The sequence below is a fragment of the Dromaius novaehollandiae genome, chromosome 32 (assembly GCF_036370855.1).
Source record: "Dromaius novaehollandiae isolate bDroNov1 chromosome 32, bDroNov1.hap1, whole genome shotgun sequence".
Classification (NCBI taxonomy): domain Eukaryota; kingdom Metazoa; phylum Chordata; class Aves; order Casuariiformes; family Dromaiidae; genus Dromaius; species Dromaius novaehollandiae.
In genome coordinates, this window is record NC_088131.1 from 889168 (window position 1) to 915234 (window position 26067).

General features: G+C 67.7%; 3 protein-coding genes across 3 annotated transcripts in view; 1 reads left to right on the forward strand and 2 right to left on the reverse strand.

The window, feature by feature from the left end:
- LOC135324532 (multifunctional procollagen lysine hydroxylase and glycosyltransferase LH3-like) overlaps nt 1–3522 on the reverse strand; it is a 32959-nt gene extending 29437 nt beyond the window's left edge. Inside the window, 3 exon segments of the mRNA XM_064501090.1 lie at nt 556–692; nt 2300–2391; nt 3384–3522. Coding sequence (XP_064357160.1) covers nt 556–692; nt 2300–2391; nt 3384–3480 — 326 coding nt within the window. The 5' untranslated portion in view covers nt 3481–3522.
- Nucleotides 3523–4097: 575 nt separating this feature from the next.
- On the forward strand, nt 4098–17831 carry LOC135324586 (zinc finger HIT domain-containing protein 1-like). The gene is made up of 5 exons (XM_064501166.1): nt 4098–4213; nt 7309–7479; nt 10187–10266; nt 14687–14856; nt 17476–17831. The coding sequence occupies exons 1-5, from the start codon at nt 4192–4194 to the stop codon at nt 17495–17497; spliced, it is 465 nt and encodes a 154-aa protein (XP_064357236.1). The 5' UTR covers nt 4098–4191; the 3' UTR covers nt 17498–17831.
- The window catches only part of LOC135324585 (phosphoribosylformylglycinamidine synthase-like), a 55380-nt gene continuing 47101 nt past the window's right edge, over nt 17789–26067 (reverse strand). Inside the window, exons 25-29 of the mRNA XM_064501165.1 lie at nt 25471–25562; nt 24083–24197; nt 22641–22775; nt 21313–21465; nt 17789–20111 (exon numbers count right to left, since the gene is read on the reverse strand). Of these exons, the coding sequence (XP_064357235.1) occupies nt 19792–20111; nt 21313–21465; nt 22641–22775; nt 24083–24197; nt 25471–25562 (815 nt within the window). The 3' untranslated portion in view covers nt 17789–19791. The remainder of the gene's footprint in view (nt 20112–21312; nt 21466–22640; nt 22776–24082; nt 24198–25470; nt 25563–26067) is intronic.

A 26067-nucleotide genomic window follows, 5' to 3' on the forward strand; every position in this document is an offset into this window, starting at 1 on the left:
GGTCTCCCATCCCCCCCAGAGCACCCAAGGGGCCCCCAACCACCCCAGGGACCCTCCACCCACCCCAGGGTCTCCCATCCCCCCCAGAGCACCCAAGGGGCCCCCAACCACCCCAGGGACCCTCCACCCACCCCAGGGTCTCCCGTCTCCCCCAGAGCACCCAAGGGGCCCCCAACCACCCCAGGGACCCTCCACCCACCCCAGGGTCTCCCGTCCCCCCCAGAGCACCCAAGGGTCCCCGACCACCCCAGGGACCCTCCACCCACCCCAGGGTCTCCTGTCCCACCCAAGAGCACCCAAGGGTCCCCCAAACACCCCAGGGACCCTCCACCATCCCCAGGGTCTCCTGTCCCACCCAAGAGCATCCAAGGGCCCCCCACCACCCCAGGGACCCTCCACCCACCCCAGGGTCTCCCGTCTCCCCCAGAGCACCCAAGGGGCCCCCAACCACCCCAGGGACCCTCCACCCACCCCAGGGTCTCCCATCCCCCCCAGAGCACCCAAGGGTGCCCCCAGGCTCCCCTGTCCCCCACGTCCCATGTCCCCAACACCCACCTGTCCACGAAGAGCACCACGAGGTCCTCGCGGGCGCCCAGGGGGGCCATGGCGGCCTTGAGCCACCGCACCTTCTGCCCCCCCCCCACGGTGTGGGCCACGTCCCCCCCCCGCCACGCCTGGCCCAGGCCCAGCGTCTGCGGGGACACGGGGGGGGAAGTGTCACCCCCGCGGCCACGTGTCACCTCCCCGCTCCGCCACGCCTGGCCCAGCCCCGGGGACACCGTGGGGACATGGGGACATGGGGACACACCACCCCCATGGCCACGTCCCCCCCCCGCCACGTCTGGCCCAGCCCCGGGGACACTGTGGGGACATGGGGACACGCCACCCCCATGGCCACGTCCCCCCCCCCGCCACACCTGGCCCAGCCCCGGGGACACCGTGGGGACATGGGGACACGCCACCCCCAAGGCCACGTCCCCCCCCCGCCACATCTGGTCCAGCCCTGGGGACACCGTGGGGACATGGGGACATGCCACCCCCATGGCCACGTCCCCCCCCCCGCCACGTCTGGTCCAGCCCTGGGGACACCATGGGGACATGGGGACACGCCACCCCCATGGCCACGTCCCCCCCCGCCATGTCTGGTCCAGCCCTGGGGACACCGTGGGGACATGGGGACATGCCACCCCCGTAGCCAGGCCATGGTCTCCAGGACACGAGGGGACATGAGGGGACGTCGTGGCCACCCCATGCCACAGCCACGTCCCCCCCCCCCATGGCCAGACCACCCCCAGGGTCCCCAAGGACATGGGGGGGACACGAGGGGACACGAAGGGACAAGAGGGGACACAGGGGGACGTGGCCACCCCACGCCATGGCCATGTCCCCTGCGTGGCCAGGCCCAGCCCCGGGGGCTGTGGGGACACGAGGGGACACGGGGGGGACATGGCGGGGACATGGGGGGGATGCAAGGGGACACGAGGGGATGGAGGGGGGACATGGGGGGGACACGAGGGGATGGGAAGGGACCCGGGGGGGGACGCGAGAGGACGCTGGGGGGACACAAGGGGACCTGGGGAGACCCGAAGGGACACAGGGGGACGCAGGGGGACACAGGGGGACGTGAGGGGACCTGGGGGGATGTGGGGGAGGCACAAAGGGACATGGGGGGGGACATGGGGGCCCTGAGGGGACCTGGGGGGACCCCGAGGGGACACAGGGGGACATAGAGGGGACATAGGGGGTGTGAAGGGACATGAGGGGACATGGAGGGGACGCAGGAGGACACAAAGGGACCCGGGGGGGGACATTAGGGGACCTGGGGGGATGTGGGGGGACCTGAGGGGACCTAGGGGGACACAAAGGGACCTGGGGAGATGTGAGGGGACCCGGGGGGGGGACACAAGGGGATGCAAAGGGACACAAGGGGACATGGGGGGGGACCTGAGGGGACTTAGGGGGACACAAGGGGACCCGGGGGGACACGAGGGGACACAGGGGGCCCCAGGGGGGACACAGGGGGATGTGGGGGGACTTTGTGGGACACAAGGGAACATGAGGGGACCCGGGGGGGGGACCCAAGGGGACACAAAGGGACCTGAGGGGACATGAGGGGACACATGGAGACCCGGGAGAACATGGGGGGGGGACACGGAGGGACATAGGGGGACCCAGGGGGACATGGGAGGACCCGGGGGGGTGGAAGGGGACATGAGGGGAGTCGGAGGGACATGAGGGGACACAAAGGGACCTGAGGGGACCCGAGGGGACCCGGGGGGGGGCACGGGGGGGTCCCCACCTGCAGGGAGTAGTTGAAGTGCCGGGCGGAGCGCAGGAAGCGCTCGTAGCCCTCGGTGGCCTCCGTGGCCACCGTCACCACCAGCAGCTGCTCTGCGGGGGGGGGGGGGCGGGGGGGGGCCGTGAGCACCCGGACGCCTGGGCCCCCCCGTGGGGGGTGGGGGAGGGGAGCCCGGACGCCTGGGCCCTGCTTGGGGGGGGCGAAGGGGTGCCCGGATGCCTGGGCCCCCCCCTCCAAGGAGCAGCCCGGGGGGGGGGGCTGTTGCAGGGTGACCCCTGACCCCCCCCGGTGGCCCCTGACCCCCCCGTGACCCCTGACCCCCCCGTGACGCCCCGGCTCCTGCCGGTGACCCCTGACCCCTCTCAGTGACCCCCCCAGCCCCTCCTGGTGACCTCTGACCCCTCCTGGTGCCCCCTAACCCCCCCCGCCATGACCTCCCCACCCCCTCCAGTGACCCCTGACCCTCCCGGTGACCCCTGACCCCCCCCTCCGTGACCTCCCGGCTCCTGCCGGTGACCCCTGACCCTGCTGGTGACCCCCCGACCCAGCTCTGTGATCCCCCCCCAGCCCCTCCCGGTGCCCCCTGGCCCCTCCCCCATGACCCATGACCCCCCCCGGTGCCCCCTGACCCACCCCCATGACCTCTGACCCTCTCGGTGACCCCCGACCCCCCCGTGACCCCACCCAGCCCCTCCCGGTGACCCCCTGGCCCCTCCCCCGTGACCTCTGACCCTCCTGGTGACCCCTGATCCCTCCCACGTGACTCCCCGGCCCCCTCCCGGTGACCCCTGACCCCTTCCCGTGACCCCTGACCCTCCCGGTGACCCCTGTCCCCCCCTCCGTGACCCCCCCAGCCCCTCCCGGTGACCCTCTGACCCGCCCCCGTGACCCCCCCGGCCCCTCCCGGTGACCCCTGATCCCTCCCACGTGACTCCCCGGCCCCCTCCCCGTGACCCCTGACCCTCCCGGTGACCCCTGTCCCCCCCTCCGTGACCCCCCCAGCCCCTCCCGGTGACCCCTGACCCCTCCCACGTGACTCCCCGCCCCCCCCCCCGGTGCCCCCCCCCGGCCCCCCCGCTCTCACCGGCGCTGAGCGGGGCGGACTCGGCGGCGGCGGCCGGCGGCGGCGGCAGCAGGAGGCCGAGGAGCAGCGGCGGCAGCAGGGCAGCGAGCGGCGCCATGGCGGCAGCGCGGCGCCCCCCCACCCCCCCCACCCCGCGGCGCCGCCCAATCCGCGCCCGCCGCCCCGCCCCCTCCGCCGCCGCGCGGCCAATCCGCGCCGACGGGGCGGGGCTCCGCGCCCGCCGCTGCCACGTTGCCCGGGCCGCGGGGGCGGGGCCGCGGGGGGCGGGGCCGGAGGGAGAGGGCGGGGCGATCCGCCCAGGGGCGGGGCTGCGGGGCCGGAGGAGGGGGCGGCACCCGAAATGGCGGAAGTGGCGGCGCAGGCGCGCGAGATGGCGGCGGCGGGTGAGGGCGGAAGCGGCGGCGGGTGAGGGCGGAAGCGGCGGCGGGTGAGGGCGGAAATGGTGGCGGGCGAGGGCGGAAGTGGCGATGGGCGAGGGCGGAGATGGTGGAGGGTAAGGGCGGAGATGGCGGCCGTCGAGGGCGGAAGTGACGGCAGGTGAGGGCGGAAGCGGCGGCGGGTGAGGGCGGAAGCGGCGGCAGTCAAAGGCGGAAGTGGCCGTCGTCCAGGGCGGAAGTGGCCGCGGGCAAGGGCGGAAGCGGCGGCGTCGGGTGAGGGCGGAAGCGGCGACGGGCGAGGGCGGAGATGGTGGCGGGTAAGGGCGGAGATGGCGGCCTTCGAGGGCGGAAGTGACGGCAGGCGAGGGCGGAAGCGACGGCGGAAGCGGCGTCGCCCGCTCGGAGGCGGGGCCTGAGCGCGGCGGGGCAACATGGTGGAGAAGAAGGTGTCAGGTACCGGCAGCGCCGGGCCCGGGGCGGGTTTGGGGGTCCCAGTTATGGGTGCGGGGTTTGGGGGGGCCATTTTGGGGGTCCCGGGTTTGGGGGTCCCGGGTTTGGGTGCCGATTTGGGGGGGCCGGTTTTTGGGGTGCTGTTTTAGGGTGCCGGTTTTGGGGGGTCTCGGTTTTGGGGTCCCAGTTATGGGTGCTGGGTTTTGGGGTCCCGGTTTTGGGTGCTGGGTTTTTGGGGTCCCGGTATTTGGGGTGCCACCTTTGGGTGCTCGTTTTTGGGGTCCCGATTATGGGTGCCAGTTTGGGGGGTGCTGGTTTTGGGGTCCTAGTTTTTGGGGTCCCGGTCTTTGGGTGCTGGTTCTGGGGGTCCCACTTATAGGTGCCAGTTCTGGGATCCCAATTTTTGGGGTGCCAGTTACGGGTGCTGATTTTGGGTCCTGGTTTTTGGGGTGCCAGTTTAGGGTGCCGATTTTTGGGGTGCCAATTATGGGTGCTGGTTTTTGGGGTACCAGTTTGGGGGTCCGGTTTTGGGGTGCCGGATATTGGGGTCCCAGTTATGGGTGCCGATCTTTGGGGCACCCCAAACTGGCGCCCATAACTGGGACCCTACTTTGGCGTGCCAGTTTTTGTGGTCCTGGTTTTGGGGTCCCAGTTTTGGGTCCTGGTTTTTGGGGTGCTGGTTTTCGGGTGCCAGTTTTTGGGTGCCGGCTATGGGTGCTGCTTTTTGGGGTGCTAGTTTGGGGTCCCAGTTATGGGTGCTGCTTTTTTGGGTGCCGGTTTCGGGGTCTGGGTTTTGGGTGCCGGTTTTTGGGGTCCCAGTTTTTGGGTGCCAGTTTTTGGGGTCCCGGTTTTGGGTGCTGATTTTTGGGCTCCCCCTTATGGGTGCCGCTTTTGGGGTGCCAGCTTGGGGGTCCCAGTTACGGGTGCTGATTTTTTGGGGTGCCGGTTTTGGGTGCTGAATTTTAGAGTCCCAATTTTGGGGTGCCGGTTTTTGGGCTCCGGGTTTTGGGTGCTGGTTTTTGGGGTGCCGGTTTGGGGGTGGCCCCGCTGGGTGCCCACCCCGGGGTGCCCTCGCCCAGGCCGCGGCCCGGAGGCAGCGCAGCGCCGGGTGCTCGACCGGGCGCCGCAGCGGCACCTCGACCGCTCGGGGTCCCGGTTTTGGGGTGCCGGTTTTGGGTGCCCTGGCTTTCGGGTGCCGGTTTTGGGTGCTGATCTTTGGGGTCCTAGTTATGGGTGCCAGTTTGGGGGGTGCTGGTTTTGGGTGCTGTTTTGGGGGTTACAGTTATGGGTGCTGGTTTTTGGGGTGCTGTTTTTTGGGGCCCCAGTTATGGGTGCTGGTTTTTGGGATGCTCTTTTTTGGGGTGCCGGTTTTGGGTGCCAATCTTTGGGGTTCCAGTTATGGGTGCCGATTTTGGGATCCCAATTTTTAGGGTGCCAGGATTTTGGGTGCCGGTTTTGGGTGCCGATCTTTGGGGTTCCAGTTATGGGTGCTGGTTTTGGGTGCTGGTTTTTGGGGTCCCAGTTATGGGTGCCCATTTGTGGGGTCCCGGCTTTGGGGTGCCGGTTTTGGTTCTTGGTTTTGGGGTTCCGATTTTTGGGGTCCCGGTTTTGGGGTGCCGATTTTTGGGGTCCCGGTTTTGGGTGCCAGGTTTTTGGGGTCTCAGTTTTGGGTGCCGGGTTTTGGGGTCCCAGTTATGGATGCCGGTTTTTGGAGTGCCAGTTTGGGGGTCCTGGTTTTTGGGGTGCCAGTTATGGGTGCTGATCTTTGGGGTCCCAGTTATGGGTGCCAGTTTTTGGGGTGCCAGTTTTGGGGTCCGGGTTTTGGGTGCTGGTTTTTGGGGTCCCGGTTTTTGGGTGCTGTTTTTTGGGGTCCCGGTTTTTGGGGTGCCGGTTATGGGTGCCGATTTTTGGGCTCTCACTTACGGATGCCGCTTTTGGGGTGCCAGTTTGGGGGTCCCAGTTACGGGTACTGATTTTTTGGGGTGCCAGTTTGGGGGTCCCGGTTTTTGGGGTGCCAGTTATGGGTGCTGATCTTTGGGGTCCCAGTTATGGGTGCCAGTTTTTTGGTGCCAGTTTTGGAGTCCCAGTTTTTGGGGTCCCGGTTTTGGGTGCTGGTTTTTGGGGTCCCGGTTTTGGGTGCCGGTTTTTGGGGTCCCGGTTTTTGGGTGCCGGTTTTTGGGGTCCGTGTTTTGGGTGCTGGTTTTTGGGGTCCCAGTTTTTGGGTGCCAGTTTTTGGAGTCCCAGTTTTTGGGCTCCTGGTTTTGGGTGCTGGTTTTTGGGGTCCTGGCTTTCGGGTGCTGGTTTTGGGTGCTGATCTTTGGGGTCCTAGTTATGGGTGCCAGTTTGGGGGGTGCTGGTTTTGGGTGCTGGTTTTTGGGGTCCCAGTTATGGGTGCCGGTTTTTGGGGTGCTGGTTTTTGGGCTCCGGGTTTTGGGTGCCGGTTTTTGGGGTGCCGGTTCGGGGGTGCCCACACTAGGGTGCCCACCCCGGGGTGCCCTCGCCCAGGCCGCGGCCCGGAGGCGGCGCAGCGCCGGGTGCTCGACCGGGCGCCGCAGTGGCACCTCGACCGCTCGGGGTCCCGGTTTTGGGGTCCCGGTTTTGGGTGCTGGTTTTTGGGGTCCTGGCTTTCGGGTGCTGGTTTTGGGTGCTGATCTTTGGGGTCCTAGTTATGGGTGCCAGTTTGGGGGGTGCTGGTTTTGGGTGCTGGTTTTTGGGGTCCCAGTTATGGGTGCCGGTTTTTGGGTGCCGGTTTTTGGGGTGCCGGTTTTTGGGTGCCGGTTTTTGGGTGCCAGTTTTTGGAGTCCCAGTTTTTGGGGTCCCGGTTTTGGGTGCTGTTTTTTGGGGTCCCGGTTTTTGGGTGCCGGTTTTTGGGGTCCCGGTTTTTGGGTGCCGGTTTTTGGGGTCCGGGTTTTGGGTGCTGGTTTTTGGGGTCCGGGTTTTGGGTGCCGGTTTTTGGGGTCCGGGTTTTGGGTGCTGGTTTTTGGGGTCCCAGTTTTTGGGTCCTGGTTTTGGGGTGCCGGGTTTTGGGTGCCGGTTTTTGGGGTGCCGGTTCGGGGGTGCCCACACTAGGGTGCCCACCCCGGGGTGCCCTCGCCCAGGCCGCGGCCCGGAGGCGGCGCAGCGCCGGGTGCTCGACCGCGCCACCCGCCAGCGTCGCCTCAACCGGCAGCTCGAGGCGCTGGAGAACGACAACTTCGGCGACGACCCCCAGGCCGGGCTGCCGCGGCCCGGCAAGCGCCTGCCCCACTTCGCCGACACCGCCGAGACAGGTGGGGACGCCTGGGCCCCTCGGGGGGACGCCTGGGCCCCTCGGGGGACGCCTGGGCCCTTGGGTGGTGGTGGGGGGACGCCTGGGCCCCTGGGTGCAGGGGGGAACGCCTGGGCCCCCGCGGCCCGGCAAGCGCCTGCCCCGCTTCGCCGACACCGCCGAGACAGGTGGGGACGCCTGGGCCCCTCGGGGGGACGCCTGGGCCCCTGGGGGACGCCTGGGCCCCTCGGGGACGCCTGGGCCCTTGGGTGGTGGTGGGGGGACGCCTGGGCCCCTGGGTGCGGGGAAGGGGACGCCTGGGCCCCCGCGGCCCGGCAAGCGCCTGCCCCGCTTGGCCGACACCGCCGAGACAGGTGGGGACGCCTGGGCCCCTTGGGGGGACGCCTGGGCCCCTCGGGGACGCCTGGGCCCTTGGGTGGTGGTGGGGGGACACCTGGGCCCCTGGGTGCGGGGAAGGGGACGCCTGGGCCCCCGCGGCCCAGCAAGCGCCTGCCCCGCTTGGCCGACACCGCCGAGACAGATGGGGACGCCTGGGCCCCTCGGGGGGACACCTGGGCCCCTGCCAGGGACGCCTGGGCCCCTGGGGGACGCCTGGGCCCTTGGGTGGTGGTGGGGGGGACGCCTGGGCCCCTGGGTGCAGGGGGGGACGCCTGGGCCCCCGCGGCCCGGCAAGCGCCTGCCCCGCTTGGCCGCCACCGCCGAGACAGGTGGGGACGCCTGGGCCCCTCGGGGGGACGCCTGGGCCCCTGCCAGGGACGCCTGGGCCCCTGCCAGGGACGCCTGGGCCCCTGGGGGACACCTGGGCCCTTGGGTGGTGGTGGGGGGACGCCTGGGCCCCTGGGTGCGGGGAAGGGGACGCCTGGGCCCCCGCGGCCCGGCAAGCGCCTGCCCCGCTTGGCCGACACCGCCGAGACAGGTGGGGACGCCTGGGCCCCTCGGTGGGGACGCCTGGGCCCCTGGGGGACGCCTGGGCCCTTGGGTGGTGGTGGGGGGACGCCTGGGCCCCTGGGTGCAGGGGGGGACGCCTGGGCCCCCGCGGCCTGGCAAGCGCCTGCCCCACTTCGCCGACACTGCTGAGACAGGTGGGGACGCCTGGGCCCCTCGGGGGGACGCCTGGGCCCCTGGGGGACGCCTGGGCCCTTGGGTGGTGGTGGGGGGACGCCTGGGCCCCTGGGTGCAGGGAGGGGGACGCCTGGGCCCCTGCGGCCCGGCAAGCGCCTGCCCCACTTCGCCAACACCGCCGAGACAGGTGGGGACGCCTGGGCCCCTCGGGGGGACGCCTGGGCCCCTCGGGGGACGCCTGGGCCCTTGGGTGGTGGTGGGGGGACGCCTGGGCCCCTGGGTGCAGGGGGGAACGCCTGGGCCCCCGCGGCCTGGCAAGCGCCTGCCCCGCTTGGCCGACACCGCCGAGACAGGTGGGGACGCCTGGGCCCCTCGGGGGGACGCCTGGGCCCCTGGGGGACGCCTGGGCCCCTGGGGGTGGTGGTGGGGGGACGCCTGGGCCCCTGGGTGCGGGGAAGGGGACGCCTGGGCCCCCGTGGCCCGGCAAGCGCCTGCCCCGCTTCGCCGACACCGCCGAGACAGGTGGGGACGCCTGGGCCCCTCGGGGGGACGCCTGGGCCCCTGGGGGACGCCTGGGCCCTTGGGTGGTGGTGGGGGGACGCCTGGGCCCCTGGGTGCGGGGAAGGGGACGCCTGGGCCCCCGCGGCCCGGCAAGCGCCTGCCCCACTTCGCCGACACCGCCGAGACAGGTGGGGACGCCTGGGCCCCTCGGGGGGACGCCTGGGCCCCTGCCAGGGACGCCTGGGCCCCTCGGGGACGCCTGGGCCCTTGGGTGGTGGTGGGGGGGACGCCTGGGCCCCTGGGTGCGGGGAAGGGGACGCCTGGGCCCCCGTGGCCCGGCAAGCGCCTGCCTCGCTTGGCTGACACTGCTGAGACAGGTGGGGACGCCTGGGCCCCTCGGGGGGACGCCTGGGCCCCTCAGGGACGCCTGGGCCCTTGGGTGGTGGTGGGGGGACGCCTGGGCCCCTGGGTGTGGGGAAGGGGACGCCTGGGCCCCCATGGCCCGGCAAGCGCCTGCCCCGCTTCGCCGACACCGCCGAGACAGGTGGGGACGCCTGGGCCCCTCGGGGGGACGCCTGGGCCCCTGGGGGACGCCTGGGCCCCTGGGGGTGGGGAGGGGGATGCCTGGGCCCCTGCCAGGGACGCCTGGGCCCCTGGGGGGAGCCCCGGATGCCTGGGCCCCTCGTTGGGGGGAAGGGGGGGGTTGGGGGCTCCCTGGACACCTGGGCCCCCAATTTGGGGGTGTTGGGGGTCCCCGGACACCTGGGCCCCTGGTGGGGTTGTTCAGGGGCCCCCCGGACTCCTGGGCCCCCAGTTTGGGTGCATTGGGGCCCCCCCGGACACCTGGGCCCCTAGTTGGGGGGGGTTCAGGTGCCCCCCCGGACACCTGGGCCCCCAGTTTGGGGGTGTTGGGGCCCCCCCGGACGCCTGGGCCCCTAGTGGGGGGGGTTCAGGTGCCCCCCGGACGCCTGGGCCCCACCGCGGGTAGCGACAGCACCCGCATCCCTGGATCCCCAGGCGGGGGGGGGGGGGGGAGGGTTTGGGTGCCAGCTGGGTGGGGGGAGTGGGGGGGGGAGCACCCGGCCGCCCGGACGCCTGGGCCCCCCGGACGCCTGGGCCCCACGCGGGGGGGGGTCTCGCGGCAGGGAAGAAGAAGAAGAAGACGCGGGGCGACCACTTCAAGCTGCGCTTCCGCAAGAACTTCCAGGCGCTGCTGGAGGAGCAGGTGGGGACGCGGGGGGGACATTGGGGACACTGGGGACACGGGGGGGGACGTTGGGGACATTGGGGGCATGGGGGGACACGGGGGTCCCCATGGGGCAGCTTGGGACACGGGGGGACGTTGGGGACATTGGGGGCATGGGGGGACACGGGGGTCCCCATGGGGCAGCTTGGGACACGGGGGGACATTGGGGACATGGGGGGACACGGGGGTCCCCATGGGGCAGCTTGGGACATGGGGGGACATTGGGGACATGGGGGGACACGGGGGTCCCCATGGGGCAGCTTGGGACATGGGGGGACACGGGGGACATTGGGGACATGGGGGGATGCTGGGGTCCCCATGGGGACATTGGGGTCCCCATGGGGCAGCTTGGGACATGTGAGGACATTGGGGACATGGGGGGACATGGGGGTCCCCATGGGGCAGCTTGGGACATGGGGGGACATTGGGGACATGGGGGGACACGGGGGTCCCCATGGGGCAGCTTGGGACACGGGGGGACACAGGGGACATTGGGGACATGGGGTGATGCTGGGGTCCCCATGGGGACATGGGGGGACACGGGGGGACATGAGGGTCCCCAGAGGGACATGGGGGCACATGGGGACCTGGAGGGGGACATTGGGGGGGGCATGGGAGACACCAGGGGCATGTGGGGAACATTGGGGGGGACATGGGGGGACATGAAGGGGACACTGAGGTCCCTATGGGGACGTGGGGGGACATTGGGGTCTGGGGGGGACACTGAGGTCCCCATGGGGCAGCTGGGGACATGGGGGGACACGGGGGGGAGACACAGGGGTCCCCATGGGGACGTGGGGGGACACAGGGGGACATGAGGGTCCCCAGGGGGACATGGGGGGACACTGGGGTCCCCATGGGGACATGGGGGTCTGGGGGGGGACACTGGGGTCCCCATGGGGCAGCTGGGGGTGGGAGGGGACATGGGGGACACCAGGGACGTGGGGGGACATTGGGGGGCACATGGGGGCACATGGGGGGTCTGGGGGAGACACGGAGGTCCCCATGGGGACATGGAGGGGACACTGGTGTCCCTATGGGGACGTGGGGGGACATTGGGGTCGGGGGGGACACTGGGGTCCCCATGGGGCAGCTGGGGGCTGGGGGCGATATGGGGGGGGACATGGGGGAGACTGGGGTCCCCATGGGGACATTGGGGACATGGAGGGGACACTGGTGTCCCTATGGGGACGTGGGGGGACATTGGGGTCGGGGGAGACACTGGGGTCCCCATGGGGCGGCTGGGGGCGATATGGGGGGGGGACATGGGGGACACTGGGGTCCCCATGGGGACATTGGGGACGTGGAGGGACACTGGGGTCCCCATGGGGCAGCTGGGGATATTGGGGGGGGGACGTGGGGGCTGGCGGGGCGGCTTTGGGGGTGTCCTGGGCAGGTTTGGGTGCTGGTGACACCATTTTGGGTGCTCGTCGTGCAGTTTTGGGTGCTGGTGACACCGTTTTGGGTGCTCTGGGTGCAGCTTTGGGTGTTTATGGTGCAGATTTAGGTGCTGGTGGGGCAGGTTTTGGGTGCTGGTGGTGCCGTTTTGGGTGCTGGCTTTGCAGTTTTGGGTGCTGGCAGTGCAGTTTTGGGTGCTGGCAGTGCAGTTTTGGGTGTTCATGAAGCTTTGGGTGCTCATGGTGCCGTTTTGGGTGCTGGCGACACTGTTTTGGGTGTTCATGATGCAATTTTGGTTGTTCATGAAGTTTGAGGTGCTTCTGGTGCAGTTTTGGGTGCTCCTGGTGGTGTTTTGGGTGCTGGTAACGCCATTTTGGGCGCTCCTGGTGCCGTTTTGGGCGCTCATGGCGCAGTTTTGGGTGCTCATGAAGCTTTAGGTGCTGCTGGTGCCGTTTTGAGCGCTGACGACGCCATTTCGGGTGCTGGCGACACCGTTTTGGGTGCTCCTGGCGCAGTTTTGGGTGCTCCTTGCGCAGTTTTGGGTGCTGGTGATGCAACTTTGGATGTTCCTGAAGTTTGAGGTGCTCCTGGTGCCATTTTGGGTGCCGATGGTGCCGTTTTGGGTGCTGGCAACGCCATTTTGGGTGCTGATGGCGCAGTTTTGGGTGCTGGCGATGCAACTCTGGACGCTCATGAAGTTTGAGGTGCTCCTGGTGCCGTTTTGGGTGCTGATGGTGCAGTTTTGGGTGCTGGTGATGCAACTCTGGGTGTTCATGAAGTTTGAGGTGCTCCTGGTGCCATTTTGGGCTCTGACACCACCATTTTGGGTGCCGACGATGCCATTTTGGGTGCTCATGGTGCAGCTTTGGGTGCTGGTGATGCAACTTTGGATGTTCCTGAAGTTTCAGGTGCTCCTGGTGCCACTTTGGGTGCTGATGGTGCAGCTCTGGGTGCTGGTGATGCCGTTTCAGGTGTTCATGGTGCAGTTTTGGGTGTTCATGAAGTTTGAGGTGCTCCTGGTGCCGTTTTGGGTGCCGATGGTGCAGTTTTGGGTGCTGGCAATGCCATTTTGGGTGCTGATGGTGCAGTTTTGGGTGCTGGTGATGCAACTTTGGACGTTCATGAAGTTTGAGGTGCTCCTGGTGCCATTTTGGGTGCCGATGGTGCAGTTTTGGGTGCTGGCAATGCAACTCTGGACGTTCCTGAAGTTTGAGGTGCTCCTGGTGTCATTTTGGGTGCTGATGGTGCAGTTTTGGGTGCTGGTGATGCAACTCTGGACGCTCATGAAGTTTGAGGTGCTCCTGGTGCCGTTTTGGGTGCCGATGGTGCAGTTTTGGGTGCTGGTGATGCAACTCTGGACGCTCATGAAGTTTGAGGTGCTCCTGGTGCCATTTTGGGTGCTGATGGCGCAGTTTTGGGTGCTGGTGATGCAACTTTGGATGTTCATGAAGGTTGAGGTGCTCCTGGTGTCATTTTGGGTGCTGATGGTGCAGTTTTGGGTGCTGGTGATGCAACTCTGGACGTTCCTGAAGTTTGAGGTGCTCCTGGTGTCATTTTGGGTGCTGATGGTGCAGTTTTGGGTGCTGGCGATGCAACTCTGGACGCTCATGAAGTTTGAGGTGCTCCTGGTGCCGTTTTGGGCTCTGACACCACCATTTTGGGTGCCGACGATGCCATTTTGGGCGCTCATGGTGCAGCTCTGGGTGCTGGTGATGCCGTTTCAGGTGTTCATGGTGCAGTTTTGGGTGTTCATGAAGTTTGAGGTGCTCCTGGTGCCGTTTTGGGTGCCGATGGTGCCGTTTTGGGTGCTGGCAATGCCATTTTGGGTGCTGATGGCGCAGTTTTGGGTGCTGGTGATGCAACTTTGGACGTTCATGAAGTTTGAGGTGCTCCTGGTGCCATTTTGGGTGCTCATGGCACAGTTTTGGGTGCTGGTGATGCAACTCTGGATGCTCATGAAGTTTGAGGTGCTCCTGGTGCCATTTTGGGTGCCGATGGTGCCGTTTTGGGCGCTCCTGGTGCCGTTTTGGGTGCTGGTGATGCAACTTTGGATGTTCATGAAGTCTGAGGTGCTCCTGGTGCCGTTTTGGGTGCCGATGGTGCCGTTTTGGGTGCTGATGGTGCAGTTTTGGGTGCTGGTGATGCAACTTTAGACGTTCATGAAGTTTGAGGTGCTCCTGGTGCCATTTTGGGTGCTCCTGGTGTCATTTTGGGTGCCGATGGCGCAGTTTTGGGTGCTGGTGATGCAACTCTGGACGTTCCTGAAGTTTGAGGTGCTCCTGGTGCCATTTTGGGTGCTGATGGTGCAGTTTTGGGTGCTGGTGATGCAACTCTGGACGCTCATGAAGTTTGAGGTGCTCCTGGTGCCGTTTTGGGTGCCGATGGTGCCGTTTTGGGTGCTGGTGATGCAACTCTGGACGCTCATGACGTTTGAGGTGCTCCTGGTGCCATTTTGGGCGCCGACAACGCCATTTTGGGTGCTGGCAACACCGTTTTGGGTGTCTATGGTGCAGTTTTGGGTGCTGTTGATGCAACTCTGGACGCTCATGACGTTTGAGGTGCTCCTGGTGCCGTTTTGGGCGCCGACGCCACCATTTTGGGTGCTGGCAACACCGTTTTGGGTGTCTATGGTGCAGTTTTGGGTGCTGGTGATGCAACTTTGGACGCTCATGAAGTTTGAGGTGCTCCTGGTGCCGTTTTGGGTGCTGATGGTGCAGTTTTGGGTGCTGGTGATGCAACTCTGGACGTTCCTGAAGTTTGAGGTGCTCCTGGTGCCGTTTTGGGTGCCGATGGCGCAGTTTTGGGTGCTGGTGATGCAACTTTGGACGCTCATGACGTTTGAGGTGCTCCTGGTGCCATTTTGGGCGCCGACGCCGCCATTTTGGGCGCCGCCGCCGCCGTTTCGGGCGCTCCCGCCGCAGTTTCGGGCACCAGCGTCGCACCTAGGGGCGGGGGCACCCGCGGGGACCTGCGCTGACCCCCCCGGCTCCCCCCCCCGCAGAACCTGAGCGCCGCCGAGGGCCCCAACTACGTGTCGGCCTGCGCCGGCCCCTCGCGCCGGCCCCAGCGACCCTTCTGCGCCGTCTGCGGCTTCCCGGCCGCCTACACCTGCGTCTGCTGCGGCGCCCGGTACTGCTCCAGCCGCTGCCTCGGCACCCACCAGGACACCCGGTACGGCGTGGGGGGCACCCGGGGGTGGGGGGCACCCGTGGGGACGTCCTGGGGTGCCCACGGGTGGGGGGCTGCCACGTGGGGACGTCCCGGGGTGCCCACGGAGATGTGGGGGTGGGATGACAGGGCTGAGCATCCCCAGGGACACCTGGTAGGTACCACGGGGACATGGGGACATGGGGGGACATGGGGACATGGGGGGACATGGAGGGACATGGGGGGACATGGGGACACGTGGGACATGGTGCCACCAGCCCAGGGACCCATGGGGACGTGGGGCTGGGGATGCACCAGGAGATGCAGGATGGGGACACCAAGGGACGTGGGGACATGGGGGGACATGGGGACATACAGGACAGGGCCACCAGCCCAGGGACATGTGGGGACGTGGGGCTGGGGATGACACCAGGAGATGGTGTCCCAATCCCACAAGGGACATGGGGACATGGGGGGACATGGGGACACCAGCCCAGGGACACGTGGGGACGTGGGGCTGTGGATGTCCCAGGACATGTAGGATGGGGACATGGGGGGACATGGGGACACGTGGGATGGGGCCACCAGCCCAGGGATCCATGGGGACGTGGGGCTGGGGATGCACCAGGAGATGCAGGATGGGGACACCAAGGGACGTGGGGGGACCTGGGGGGACATGGGGACATGGGGGGACATGGGGCCACCAGCCCAGGGACACGTGGGGACGTGGGGCTGGGGATGCACCAGGAAATGTAGGATGGGGACATGGGGGGACATGGGGGGACATGGGGACACGTGGGACATGGTGCCACCAGCCCAGGGACCCATGGGGACGTGGGGCTGGGGATGCACCAGGAGATGCAGGATGGGGACACCAAGGGACATGGGGGGACATGGGGACATACAGGGCAGGGCCACCAGCCCAGGGACATGTGGGGACGTGGGGCTGGGGATGACACCAGGAGATGGTGTCCCAATCCCACAAGGGACATGGGGACATGGGGGGACATGGGGACACCAGCCCAGGGACCCATGGAGACGTGGGGCTGGGGATGACACCAGGAGATGGTGTCCCCATCCCACAAGGGACATGGGGACATGGGGGGACATGGGGACACCAGCCCAGGGACACGTGCGGACGTGGGGCTGTGGATGTCCCAGGACATGTAGGATGGGGACATGAGGGGACATTGGGGGACATGGGGACACATGGGACATGGTGCCACCAGCCCAGGGACCCATGGGGACGTGGGGCTGGGGATGCACCAGGAGATGCAGGATGGGGACACCAAGGGACATGGGGGGACCTGGGGGGATATGGGGACATGGGGGGACATGGGGCCACCAGCCCAGGGACACGTGGGGACGTGGGGCTGGGGATGCACCAGGAAATGTAGGATGGGGACAGGGGGGACATGGGGACACGGGGGGACATGGTGCCACCAGCCCAGGGACCCATGGGGACGTGGGGCTGGGGATGACACCAGGAGATGGTGTCCCCATCCTACAAGGGACATGGGGACACAGGGGGACATGGGGACATGTGGGATGGGGCCACCAGCCCAGGGACACAGGGGACAGGGCCCTATGGGGACGTGGGGCTGGGGATGTGCCAGGAGGTGCAGGATGGGGACACCAAGGGACATGGGGGGACACGGGGACATATAGGACAGGGCCACCAGCCCAGGAACCCGCGGGGACGTGGGGCTGGGGATGACACCAGGACATGTAGGATGGGGACATGAGGGGACATTGGGGGACATGGGGACACATGGGACATGGTGCCACCAGCCCAGGGACCCATGGGGACGTGGGGCTGGGGATGCACCAGGAGATGCAGGATGGGGACACCAAGGGACATGGGGGGACCTGGGGGGACATGGGGACATGGGGGGACATGGGGCCACCAGCCCAGGGACACGTGGGGACGTGGGGCTGGGGATGCACCAGGAAATGTAGGATGGGGACATGAGGGGACATGGGGGGACATGGGGACACAGGGGGACATGGTGCCACCAGCCCAGGGACCCATGGGGACGTGGGGCTGGGGATGACACCAGGAGATGGTGTCCCCATCCTACAAGGGACATGGGGACACAGGGGGACATGGGGACATGTGGGATGGTGCCACCAGCCCAGGGACACAGGGGACAGGGCCCTATGGGGACGTGGGGCTGGGGATGTGCCAGGAGGTGCAGGATGGGGACACCAAGGGACATGGGGGGACACGGGGACATATAGGACACGGCCACCAGCCCAGGGACCCGCGGGGACGTGGGGCCGGGGATGCGCCAGGAGATGTAGGGTGGGGACATGGGGACATTGGGGGACATGGGGACACGTGGGACATGGTGCCACCAGCCCAGGGACCCGTGGGGACGTGGGGCCGGGGATGCGCCAGGAGATGTAGGGTGGGGACATGGGGACATTGGGGGACATGGGGACACGTGGGACATGGGGCCACCAGCCCAGGGACCCGTGGGGATGTGGGGCTGGGGATGTCCTAGGACATGCAGGAAGGGGATATGGGGACACGTGGGACAGGGCCACCAGCCCAGGGACACAGCACAGCACGGGGACACGGGGTTGGTGGCCGGGTGGAGGCCTCGGGGACTCGTCCTCACCCCCGTCCTGTCCCCGCAGGTGCCTCAAGTGGACGGTGTGACGGGGACACCGCTGCCACCGCCGGCCCGTGGCCCCATGGATGTCCCCATGGATGTCCCTGTGGGTCCCCTCCTGTGTCCCCCCATGTCCCCACACGTGTGTCCCCGTGTCCCATCTCCACACGTGTCCCATGTCATGTGTGTCCTCCCGTGTCCCCCCACATGTTCCCCTATGTCCCCACGTGTCCCCAAACGTGTCCTCCCGTGTCCCACCCGTGTCCCTGTCCCCGCGTGACACCCTCCCCCCCAGGGGCCCAGGCGTCCGGGCCCCCCAGCGACTCCTGCCCCCCACGTGGCACTTTATAGCTGTTTATTAAAGGCCCCGCCCCCCCGCCATGTCCTGGTTCCTCATTGGCTGGGGGGGAGGCATGGCTCAGCTCTCATTGGTCAGGGGGTGTCTGGGGGGGTGGAGCCTCTGTGGGGTGCTGGGGGGGGATGGGGGACAGGGGAGGGGGCAGGTGGCTGTGGGTCGGGGCTGGCCGTGGGTCTGTCCCTGGGTCTGTCTATGGGTCAGGGCTGGCTGTGGGTCAGGGCTGTCCGTGGGTCTGGCTGTGGGTCAGGGCTGTCCGTGGGTCAAGGCACTCTGTGGGTCCATCCATGGGTCTCTCCACGGGTCTCTCCATGGTTCAGGTCCATCCGTGGGTCAAGGCTCTCCATGGGTCCGTCCGTGGGTCTCTCCATGGGTCTCTCCATGGTTGAGGTCCGTCCATGGGTCAAGGCACTCCGTGGGTCTGTCTATGGGTCTGTCCGTTGGTCTGTCCATGGATCTCTTCATGGGTCAGGTCCATCCGTGGGTCAGGGCTCTCCGTGGGTCAGTCCGTGGGTCCGTCCATGGGTCTGTCCATGGTTCACCTCTGTCTGTGGGTCAAGACTGTCCATTGGTCTCTCTGTGGGTCTGTCCGTTGGTCCGTCCATGGGTCTCTCCATGAATCTCTCCATGGTTCAGGTCTGTCTGTGGGTCAGGGCCGTCCGTGGGTCCATCCATGGGTCTCTCCATGGATCTCTCCATTGTTCAGGTGTGTCCATGGGTCAAAGCTGTCTGTGGGTCAGTCCATGGGTCTCTCCATGGTTCAGGTCCATCCGTGGGTCAGGGCTCTCCGTGGGTCAGTCCATGGGTCCATCTGTGGGTCTCTCCATGGGTCTCTCCGTGGTTCAGGTCTGTCCGTGGGTCAAGGCACTCCGTGGGTCTGTCCCTGGGGCAGTCCGTTGTCCTGTCCGTGGGTCTCTCCATGGGTCTCTCCATGGTTCACGTCTGTCTGTGGGTCAGGGCTCTCCGTGGGTCTGTCTGTGGGTTTGTCCATGGGTCTCTCCAGGCTGTGGGTCAAGGCACTCCGTGAGTCTGTCTTTTGGTCCGTCCATGCGTCTCTCCATGGTTGAGGTCCATTCGTGGGTCAAGGCTCTCCGTGGGTCCATCCGTGGGTCCATCCATGGGTCAAGGCTCTCCGTAGGTCCATCCGTGGGTCCATCCGTGGGTCCATCCATGGGTCAAGGCTCTCCGTAGGTCCATCCGTGGGTCTGTCCGTGGGTCCATCCGTGGTTCAAGGCTCTCCATGGGTCTGTCTATGGGTCTGTCCAAGGTTCAGGTCTGTCCATGGGTCTCTCCATGGATCTCTCCATGGTTGAGGTCCGTCTGTGGGTCAAGGCACTCCGTGGGTCTGTCTATGGGTCCCTCCATGGTTCCAGTCGGTCCGTGGGTCAAGGCTCTGCATGGATCTCTCCATGGTTGAGGTCCATCCGTGGGTCAGGTCCATCCGTGGGTCCATCCGTGGGTCAGTCCGTGGGTCTCTCCATGGATCTCTCCATGATTGAGGTCCATCCGTGGGTCAAGGCTCTCCGTGGGTCCATCCATGGGTCAGGTCCATCCGTGGGTCCATCCGTCGGTCAAGGCTCTCCGTAGGTCCATCCGTGGGTCAGTCCGTGGGTCTCTCCATGGATCTCTCCATGGTTGAGGTCCATCCGTGGGTCAGGTCCATCCGTAGGTCCATCCGTGGGTCAGGTCCATCCGTGGGTCCATCCGTGGGTCAAGGCTCTCCGTAGGTCCATCCGTAGGTCCATCCGTGGGTCAGTCCGTGGGTCTCTCCATGGATCTCTCCATGATTGAGGTCAATCCGTGGGTCAAGGCTCTCCGTAGGTCCATCCGTGGGTCAAGGCTCTCCGTAGGTCCATCCGTGGGTCAGTCCGTGGGTCTCTCCATGGATCTCTCCATGGTTGAGGTCCATCCGTGGGTCAAGGCTCTCCGTAGGTCCATCCGTGGGTCCATCCGTGGGTCAGGTCCATCCGTGGGTCCGTCCGTGGGTCACGGCTCGCCGTGGGGGAAGCGCAGGCACCACTCGCGGGCGTTCTGGAAGAGGCGCAGCCAGGGCGCCGTGGGGCGCCGGGGCCACTCGGGGGGCCACCAGGGCCACTGCCAGGGCCGCACGGCGCGCTCGGGGTGGGGCATGAGGCCCAGGTGACGGCCGCAGGGCGAGCAGAGCCCCGCCACCGCCCCCGCCGCCCCGCTGGGGTTCAGCGGGTACTCGGCCGTGGGGCGCCCCACGTCGTCCACGTAGCGCAGGGCCACCAGCCCCCCGGCCAGCGCCGCCTCCAGCGCCGCCTCCTCCCGGAACTGGAAACGGCCTGGGGGGAAGCGGGGAGGGGGGGGGGGACACACACGAGGTGGGGGGAGGGACCCCAAAGCGGGGCGACCGCCGTGGGGCAGCGGCCGTGGGGCGGCCGGAGCGCGTGCTGCTGCCCCAAAACCCATCGTGGGACCCCAAAGTTGACTAGGTGGCACCCAAAACCCATCTCTGGACCCCAAAGTGACCCCAGTTGCACCCCAAGGCCACGTTGGGACCCCAAAACCCATCGTGGGACCCCAAAGTTGACTAGGTGGCACCCAAAACCCATCGTGGGACCCCAAAGTGAGCTTGGTGGCACCCAAAACCCATCTTGGGACCCCAAAACCCATCGTGGGACCCCAAAACCCATCTGGGGACCCCGAAGTGAAGCCACATGGCACCTAAAGGCCACCTCAGGACCCCAAAACCCATCGTGGGACCCCAAAGTTGACTAGGTGGCACCTAAGTCCTATCTCAGGACCCCAAAACCCATCGTGGTACCCCAAAGTGAGCTTGGTGGCACCCAAAACCCATCGTGGGACCCGAAAACCCATTGTGGGACCCCAAAACCCATCTCTGGACCCCAAAGTGAGGCCAGGTGGCACCTAAAGGCCACCCAAAACCCATCGTGGGACCCCAAAGTTGACTAGGTGGCACCTAAGTCCTGTCTCAGGACCCCAAAACCCATCTCTGGACCCCAAAGTGACCCAGGTGGCACCTAAGTCCCACCCCAGGACCCCAAAACCCATATTGGGACCCCAAAGTGAGCTTGGTGGCACCTAAAGGCCACCCAAAACCCATCTGGGGACCCCAAAGTGACCTAGGTGGCACCTAAGTCCTATCTCAGGACCCCCAAACCCATCGTGGGACCCCAAAGTTGACTAGGTGGCACCTAAAGGCCACCCAAAACCCATCGTCGGACCCCAAAGTGACCCAGGTGGCACCTAAGTCCCACCTCAGGACCCCCAAACCCATCGTCGGACCCCAAAGTGACCCAGGTGGCACCTAAGTCCTATCTCAGGACCCCCAAACCCATCTCGGGACCCCAAAGTGACCCAGGTGGCACCCAAAGTCCCACCCCAGCACCCCAAAACCCATCTCGGGACCCCAAAGTGACCCAGGTGGCACCCAAAGGCCACCTCAGGACCCCAGGACCTTCACTATGGGCCACCCAGCACCCACTCCCAGTGCCTCCCAGTGCCTCCCAGTGCTCCCAGTACCTTCGGCGTGGGCCACCCAGATGCCCAGGACGGACCCCGCCATCCCGCGCAGCAGCCGCGCCGGCCCCGGCTCCACGCGGACGGTGGCGAAGCGGGACTCGAAGCGCCCCGAGGTGTTGGGGGCCAGCAGCACCCCGGGGTGGGGGGGGGCGCCTGGGGGGGCACCCATGGGTGGCACCCGTGGGTGACGGGGGACCCCCAAACCGTGGGAGACCCCCCCACGCGCAGACCAAGGCCGTGGGGCGTCTCATCACCGTCGTGGGAGGCAGCATCGTTGGGGACCCCCCCACCCATGGGACCCCCCCACCCATGGGTGACCCCATTATTGGGGACCCCCCACCCATGGGACCCCCCCACCCATGGGTGACCCCATTATTGGGGACCCCCCACCCATGGGACCCCCCCACCCATGGGTGACTCCATTATTGGGGACCCCCCACCCATGGGAGACCTCCCCCCTCAGCCCAGTGCCCCCCAGTGCCCCCCAGTGCTCCCAGTACGCACCAGTGCCCACCCAGCCCAGCAGGGCCAGCAGCTCCCAGTGCCTCCCAGTGCCTCCCAGTGTCCCCCAGTGCCTCCCAGTGCTCCCAGTACGCACCAGTGCCCACCCAGCCCAGCAGGGCCAGCAGCTCCCAGTGCCCCCCAGTGCCTCTCAGTGTCCCCCAGTGCCTCCCAGTGCTCCCAGTATGCACCAGTGCCCACCCAGCCCAGCAGGGCCAGCAGCTCCCAGGGCCCCCCAGTGCCTCCCAGTGCCCCCCAGTGCCTCCCAGTGCTCCCAGTACGCACCAGTGCCCACCCAGCCCAGCAGGGCCAGCAGCTCCCAGTGCCCCCCAGTGCCTCTCAGTGCCCCCCAGTGCTCCCAGTACGCACCAGTGCCCACCCAGCCCAGCAGGGCCAGCAGCTCCCAGGGCCCCCCAGTGCCTCCCAGTGCCCCCCAGTGCCCCCAGTGCTCCCAGTACGCACCAGTGCCCACCCAGCCCAGCAGGGCCAGCAGCTCCCAGTGCCCCCCAGTGCCTCCCAGTGCCCCCCAGTGCCTCCCAGTGCTCCCAGTACGCACCAGTGCCCACCCAGCCCAGCAGGGCCAGCAGCTCCCAGTGCCCCCCAGTGCCTCTCAGTGCCCCCCAGTGCTCCCAGTACGCACCAGTGCCCACCCAGCCCAGCAGGGCCAGCAGCTCCCAGGGCCCCCCAGTGCCTCCCAGTGCCCCCCAGTGCCCCCAGTGCTCCCAGTACGCACCAGTGCCCACCCAGCCCAGCAGGGCCAGCAGCTCCCAGTGCCCCCCAGTGCCTCCCAGTGCCCCCCAGTGCCTCCCAGTGCTCCCAGTACGCACCAGTGCCCACCCAGCCCAGCAGGGCCAGCAGCTGGCAGCCGTTGCAGACGCCGAGGCTGAAGGTGTCGGGGCGACGCCGGAAGGTCTCCAGGGCCCCCCGGGCCCCCGCGTGGAAGGTGACAGCGGCCGCCCAACCTGCCCCAAAACCGCAGGAATTCACCCCAAAATGTGGTGCCCCCCCCATGGCTCCCGCGGACCCGAAACCGCTGCGATTCGCCCCAAAATCCGCCTCTGTGGCCCCCAAAACGCCATTATTCACCCCCAAATCCACCTCAGTGGCCCCGAAACTGCTGGGATTCACCCCCAAAAAATCCACCCCCAGCTGCCCTGAAACCGCCGAGTTTCACCCCAAAATCTGGTCCCCCTCCATGGACCCAAAACTGGCAGGATTCGCCCCAAAAATCTGCCCTGGTGGCCCGTGAAACTGCTGGGATTCACCCCAAAATCCACCCCCAGCTGCCCTGAAACTGCAGGGATTCACCCCAAAATCTGGTTCCCCCCCCACGGCCCCTGTGGACCTGAAACTGCTGGGATTCGCCCCAAAACCTGCCCCCCCACCGCTCCCCAGCTTGGCCCAAAACCACAGGGATTCACCCCAAAATCTGGTCCCCCCCCCAGGCCCCTACAGACCCAAAACTGCTGAGATTCACCCCAAAATCTGCTACCCCCCCCCGCGGCCCCTGCGGCCCCAAAACTGCTGGGATTCACCCCAAAATCCGCCCCCCCCATGGCCCCGAAACCACCAGGTTTCACCCCAAAATCCACTCCCTCCTGCCGCCCCCGCACACCCGAAACCACCGTGATTTGCCCCAAAAATTCAGCCCCCCCACTGCTCCATGGACCCGAAACCACCACGATTCACCCCAAAATCCACCCCAACAGACCCAAAACTGGTGGGATTCACCCCAAAATCTGTCCCCGCAGCCCCCAAACCACTGCGATTCACCCCAAAATCTGCCCCCACAGACCCAAAATCACGGGGATTCACCCCAAAATCTGGTTCCCCCCATGGCCTCCGTGGACCCGAAACTGCCTGGATTCACCCCAAAATCTGCCCTGGCTGCCTCAAAACTGCCACAATTCACCCCCAAATCCACCCCAACAGACCCAAAACTGCCATGATTCACCCCAAAATCCGCCCCTGCAGCCCCAAAACTGCCGGGTTTCACCCTAAAACCCGCCGCCCCCCCATGGACCCCACGGACCCAAAACCGCCGCGATTCACCCCAAAATCCACCCCGGCCACCCCAAAACTGCCACGATTCACCCCAAAATCCACCCCTCCCACTGCCCTAAAACTGCTGCGATTCACCCCAAAATCCAGTCCCCCCCCCCCGCTGCCCCCATAGACCCCAAACCGCCACGATTCACCCCAAAAACCACCCTGGCTGCCCCAAAACCGCCAGAATTCACCCCAAAACCCGCCGCCCCCCCCCGCGCACCCTTGGCGGAGCCGAGGACGTCGCCGTAGCTGAAGCCGCCGACGAAGACGAGGCCGCGGAAGGCGTCGAGGGTGGCGGTGCCCGAGCACAGGTCCTCCGTGGTGACGTCCCACACCTGGGCGCCCGGACGCCTGGGTCCCTCCCACCTGGACGCCGGGGCCCCTCCGGCCCGGACGCCTGGGTCCCTCCCATCTGGGTCCCTCCTGGCCCGGACGCCTGGGTCCCTCCCATCTGGGTCCCTCCTGGCCCGGACGCCTGGGTCCCTCCTGCCTGGGTCCCTCCCGCCTGGACGCCTGGGTCCCTCCGGCCTGGGTCCCTCCTGGTCCGGACGCCTGGGCCCCTCTGCCCTGGACACCTGGGTCCCTCCTGCCTGGGTCCCTCCTGCCCGGACGCCGGGGCCCCTCTTCCCTGGACACCTGGGTCCCTCCTGGCCCCGGACGCCTGGGCCCCTCCTGCCTGGGTCCCTCCTGCCCGGACGCCTGGGCCCCTCTGCCCTGGACACCTGGGTCCCTCCTGGCCCCGGACGCCTGGGCCCCTCCGGCCTGGGTCCCTCCTGCCCGGACGCCTGGGCCCCTCTGCCCTGGACACCTGGGTCCCTCCTGGCCCCGGACGCCTGGGTCCCTCCCGCCCGGACGCCGGGGCCCCTCCGGCCCGGACGCCTGGGTCCCTCCCATCTGGGTCCCTCCTGCCCGGACGCCTGGGCCCCTCTGCCCTGGACACCTGGGTCCCTCCTGGCCCACCCGGACGCCGGGGCCCCTCCGGCCCACCCACATGCCTGGGTCTCACCCATCCGGACGCCTGGGCCCCTCCCGCCTGGGTCCCTTGGGACTGAGTCACCCATGGCCTGGACGCCTGGGTCCCGCCCGCCCGGACGCCAGGGCCCCTCCTGACCCGGACACCTGGGTCCCTCTGGCCCGCCCGGACGCCTGGGTCCCTCCCATCTGGGTCCCTCCTGGCCCGGACGCCTGGGTCCCTCCTGCCTGGGTCCCTCCTGCCCGGACGCCGGGGCCCCTCCGGCCCGGACGCCGGGGTCCCTCCTGCCTGGGTCCCTTGGGACTGGGTCCCGCCCACCCGGATGCCTGGGCCCCTCCTGACCCGGACGCCTGGGTCCCTCTGGCCTGCCCGGACGCCTGGGTCCCACCCAGCCCGGACGCCTGGGCCCCTCTGCCCTGGACACCTGGGTCCCTCCTGGCCCGGATGCCTGGGCCCCTCCCGCCTGGGTCCCTTGGGACTGGGTCACCCATGGCCCGGACGCCTGGGCCCCTCTAGCCTGGGTCCCTCCTGACCTGGACACCTGGGTCCCTCCCACCTGGGCACCTCCTGGCCCGGACGCCTGGGCCCCTTGGGGGGGGGGATGGGAGCCCCCCCCGGACGCCTGGGCCCCTTACCTGGAAGCCGGCCATGACGAAGGCAGCCGCCATCTCCCGGTCGCCGTTGCTGCCCTCCTCCCGCACCACGGCCACGCGGGGCCCCGGCAGCTCTGGGGGGGGGACGGGGGGGGCACCGTCACCCCAAGACCCCCATCCTGGGGGGCCCCCACACCCCCATATCCCCCCCCCCAAAACCAGACCCAGGACCCCCCCCCCAGGGTCCCCCCTACCCCAGGGACCCCCAGAACCCCCCAGGGACCCCCAAGACCCCCCCCCACGTCCCCCCCCAGCCCAGGGACCCCCATGACCCCCCCAGGGCCCCCCCACACTCCAGAGACCCCACATGACCCCCCCCCACCCCGAGGCCCCCCCCCATGACCCCTCCCAGGTTCCCCCCCACCCTAGGGACCCCCATGACCCCCCCCGGACCCTCAAGACCCCCCCAATGACCCCCCCACCCCAGGAACCCCCCCCCCAGGGTGCCCACACCACCCCAGGGACCCCCATGACATTCCCCCCCCCCCAGGGCCCTCAGGACCCCCCCCATGACCCCCCCACCCCAGGGACCCCCAGGACCCCCCCCAAGACCCCCCCCGGCCAGGTTCAGCCCCCCCA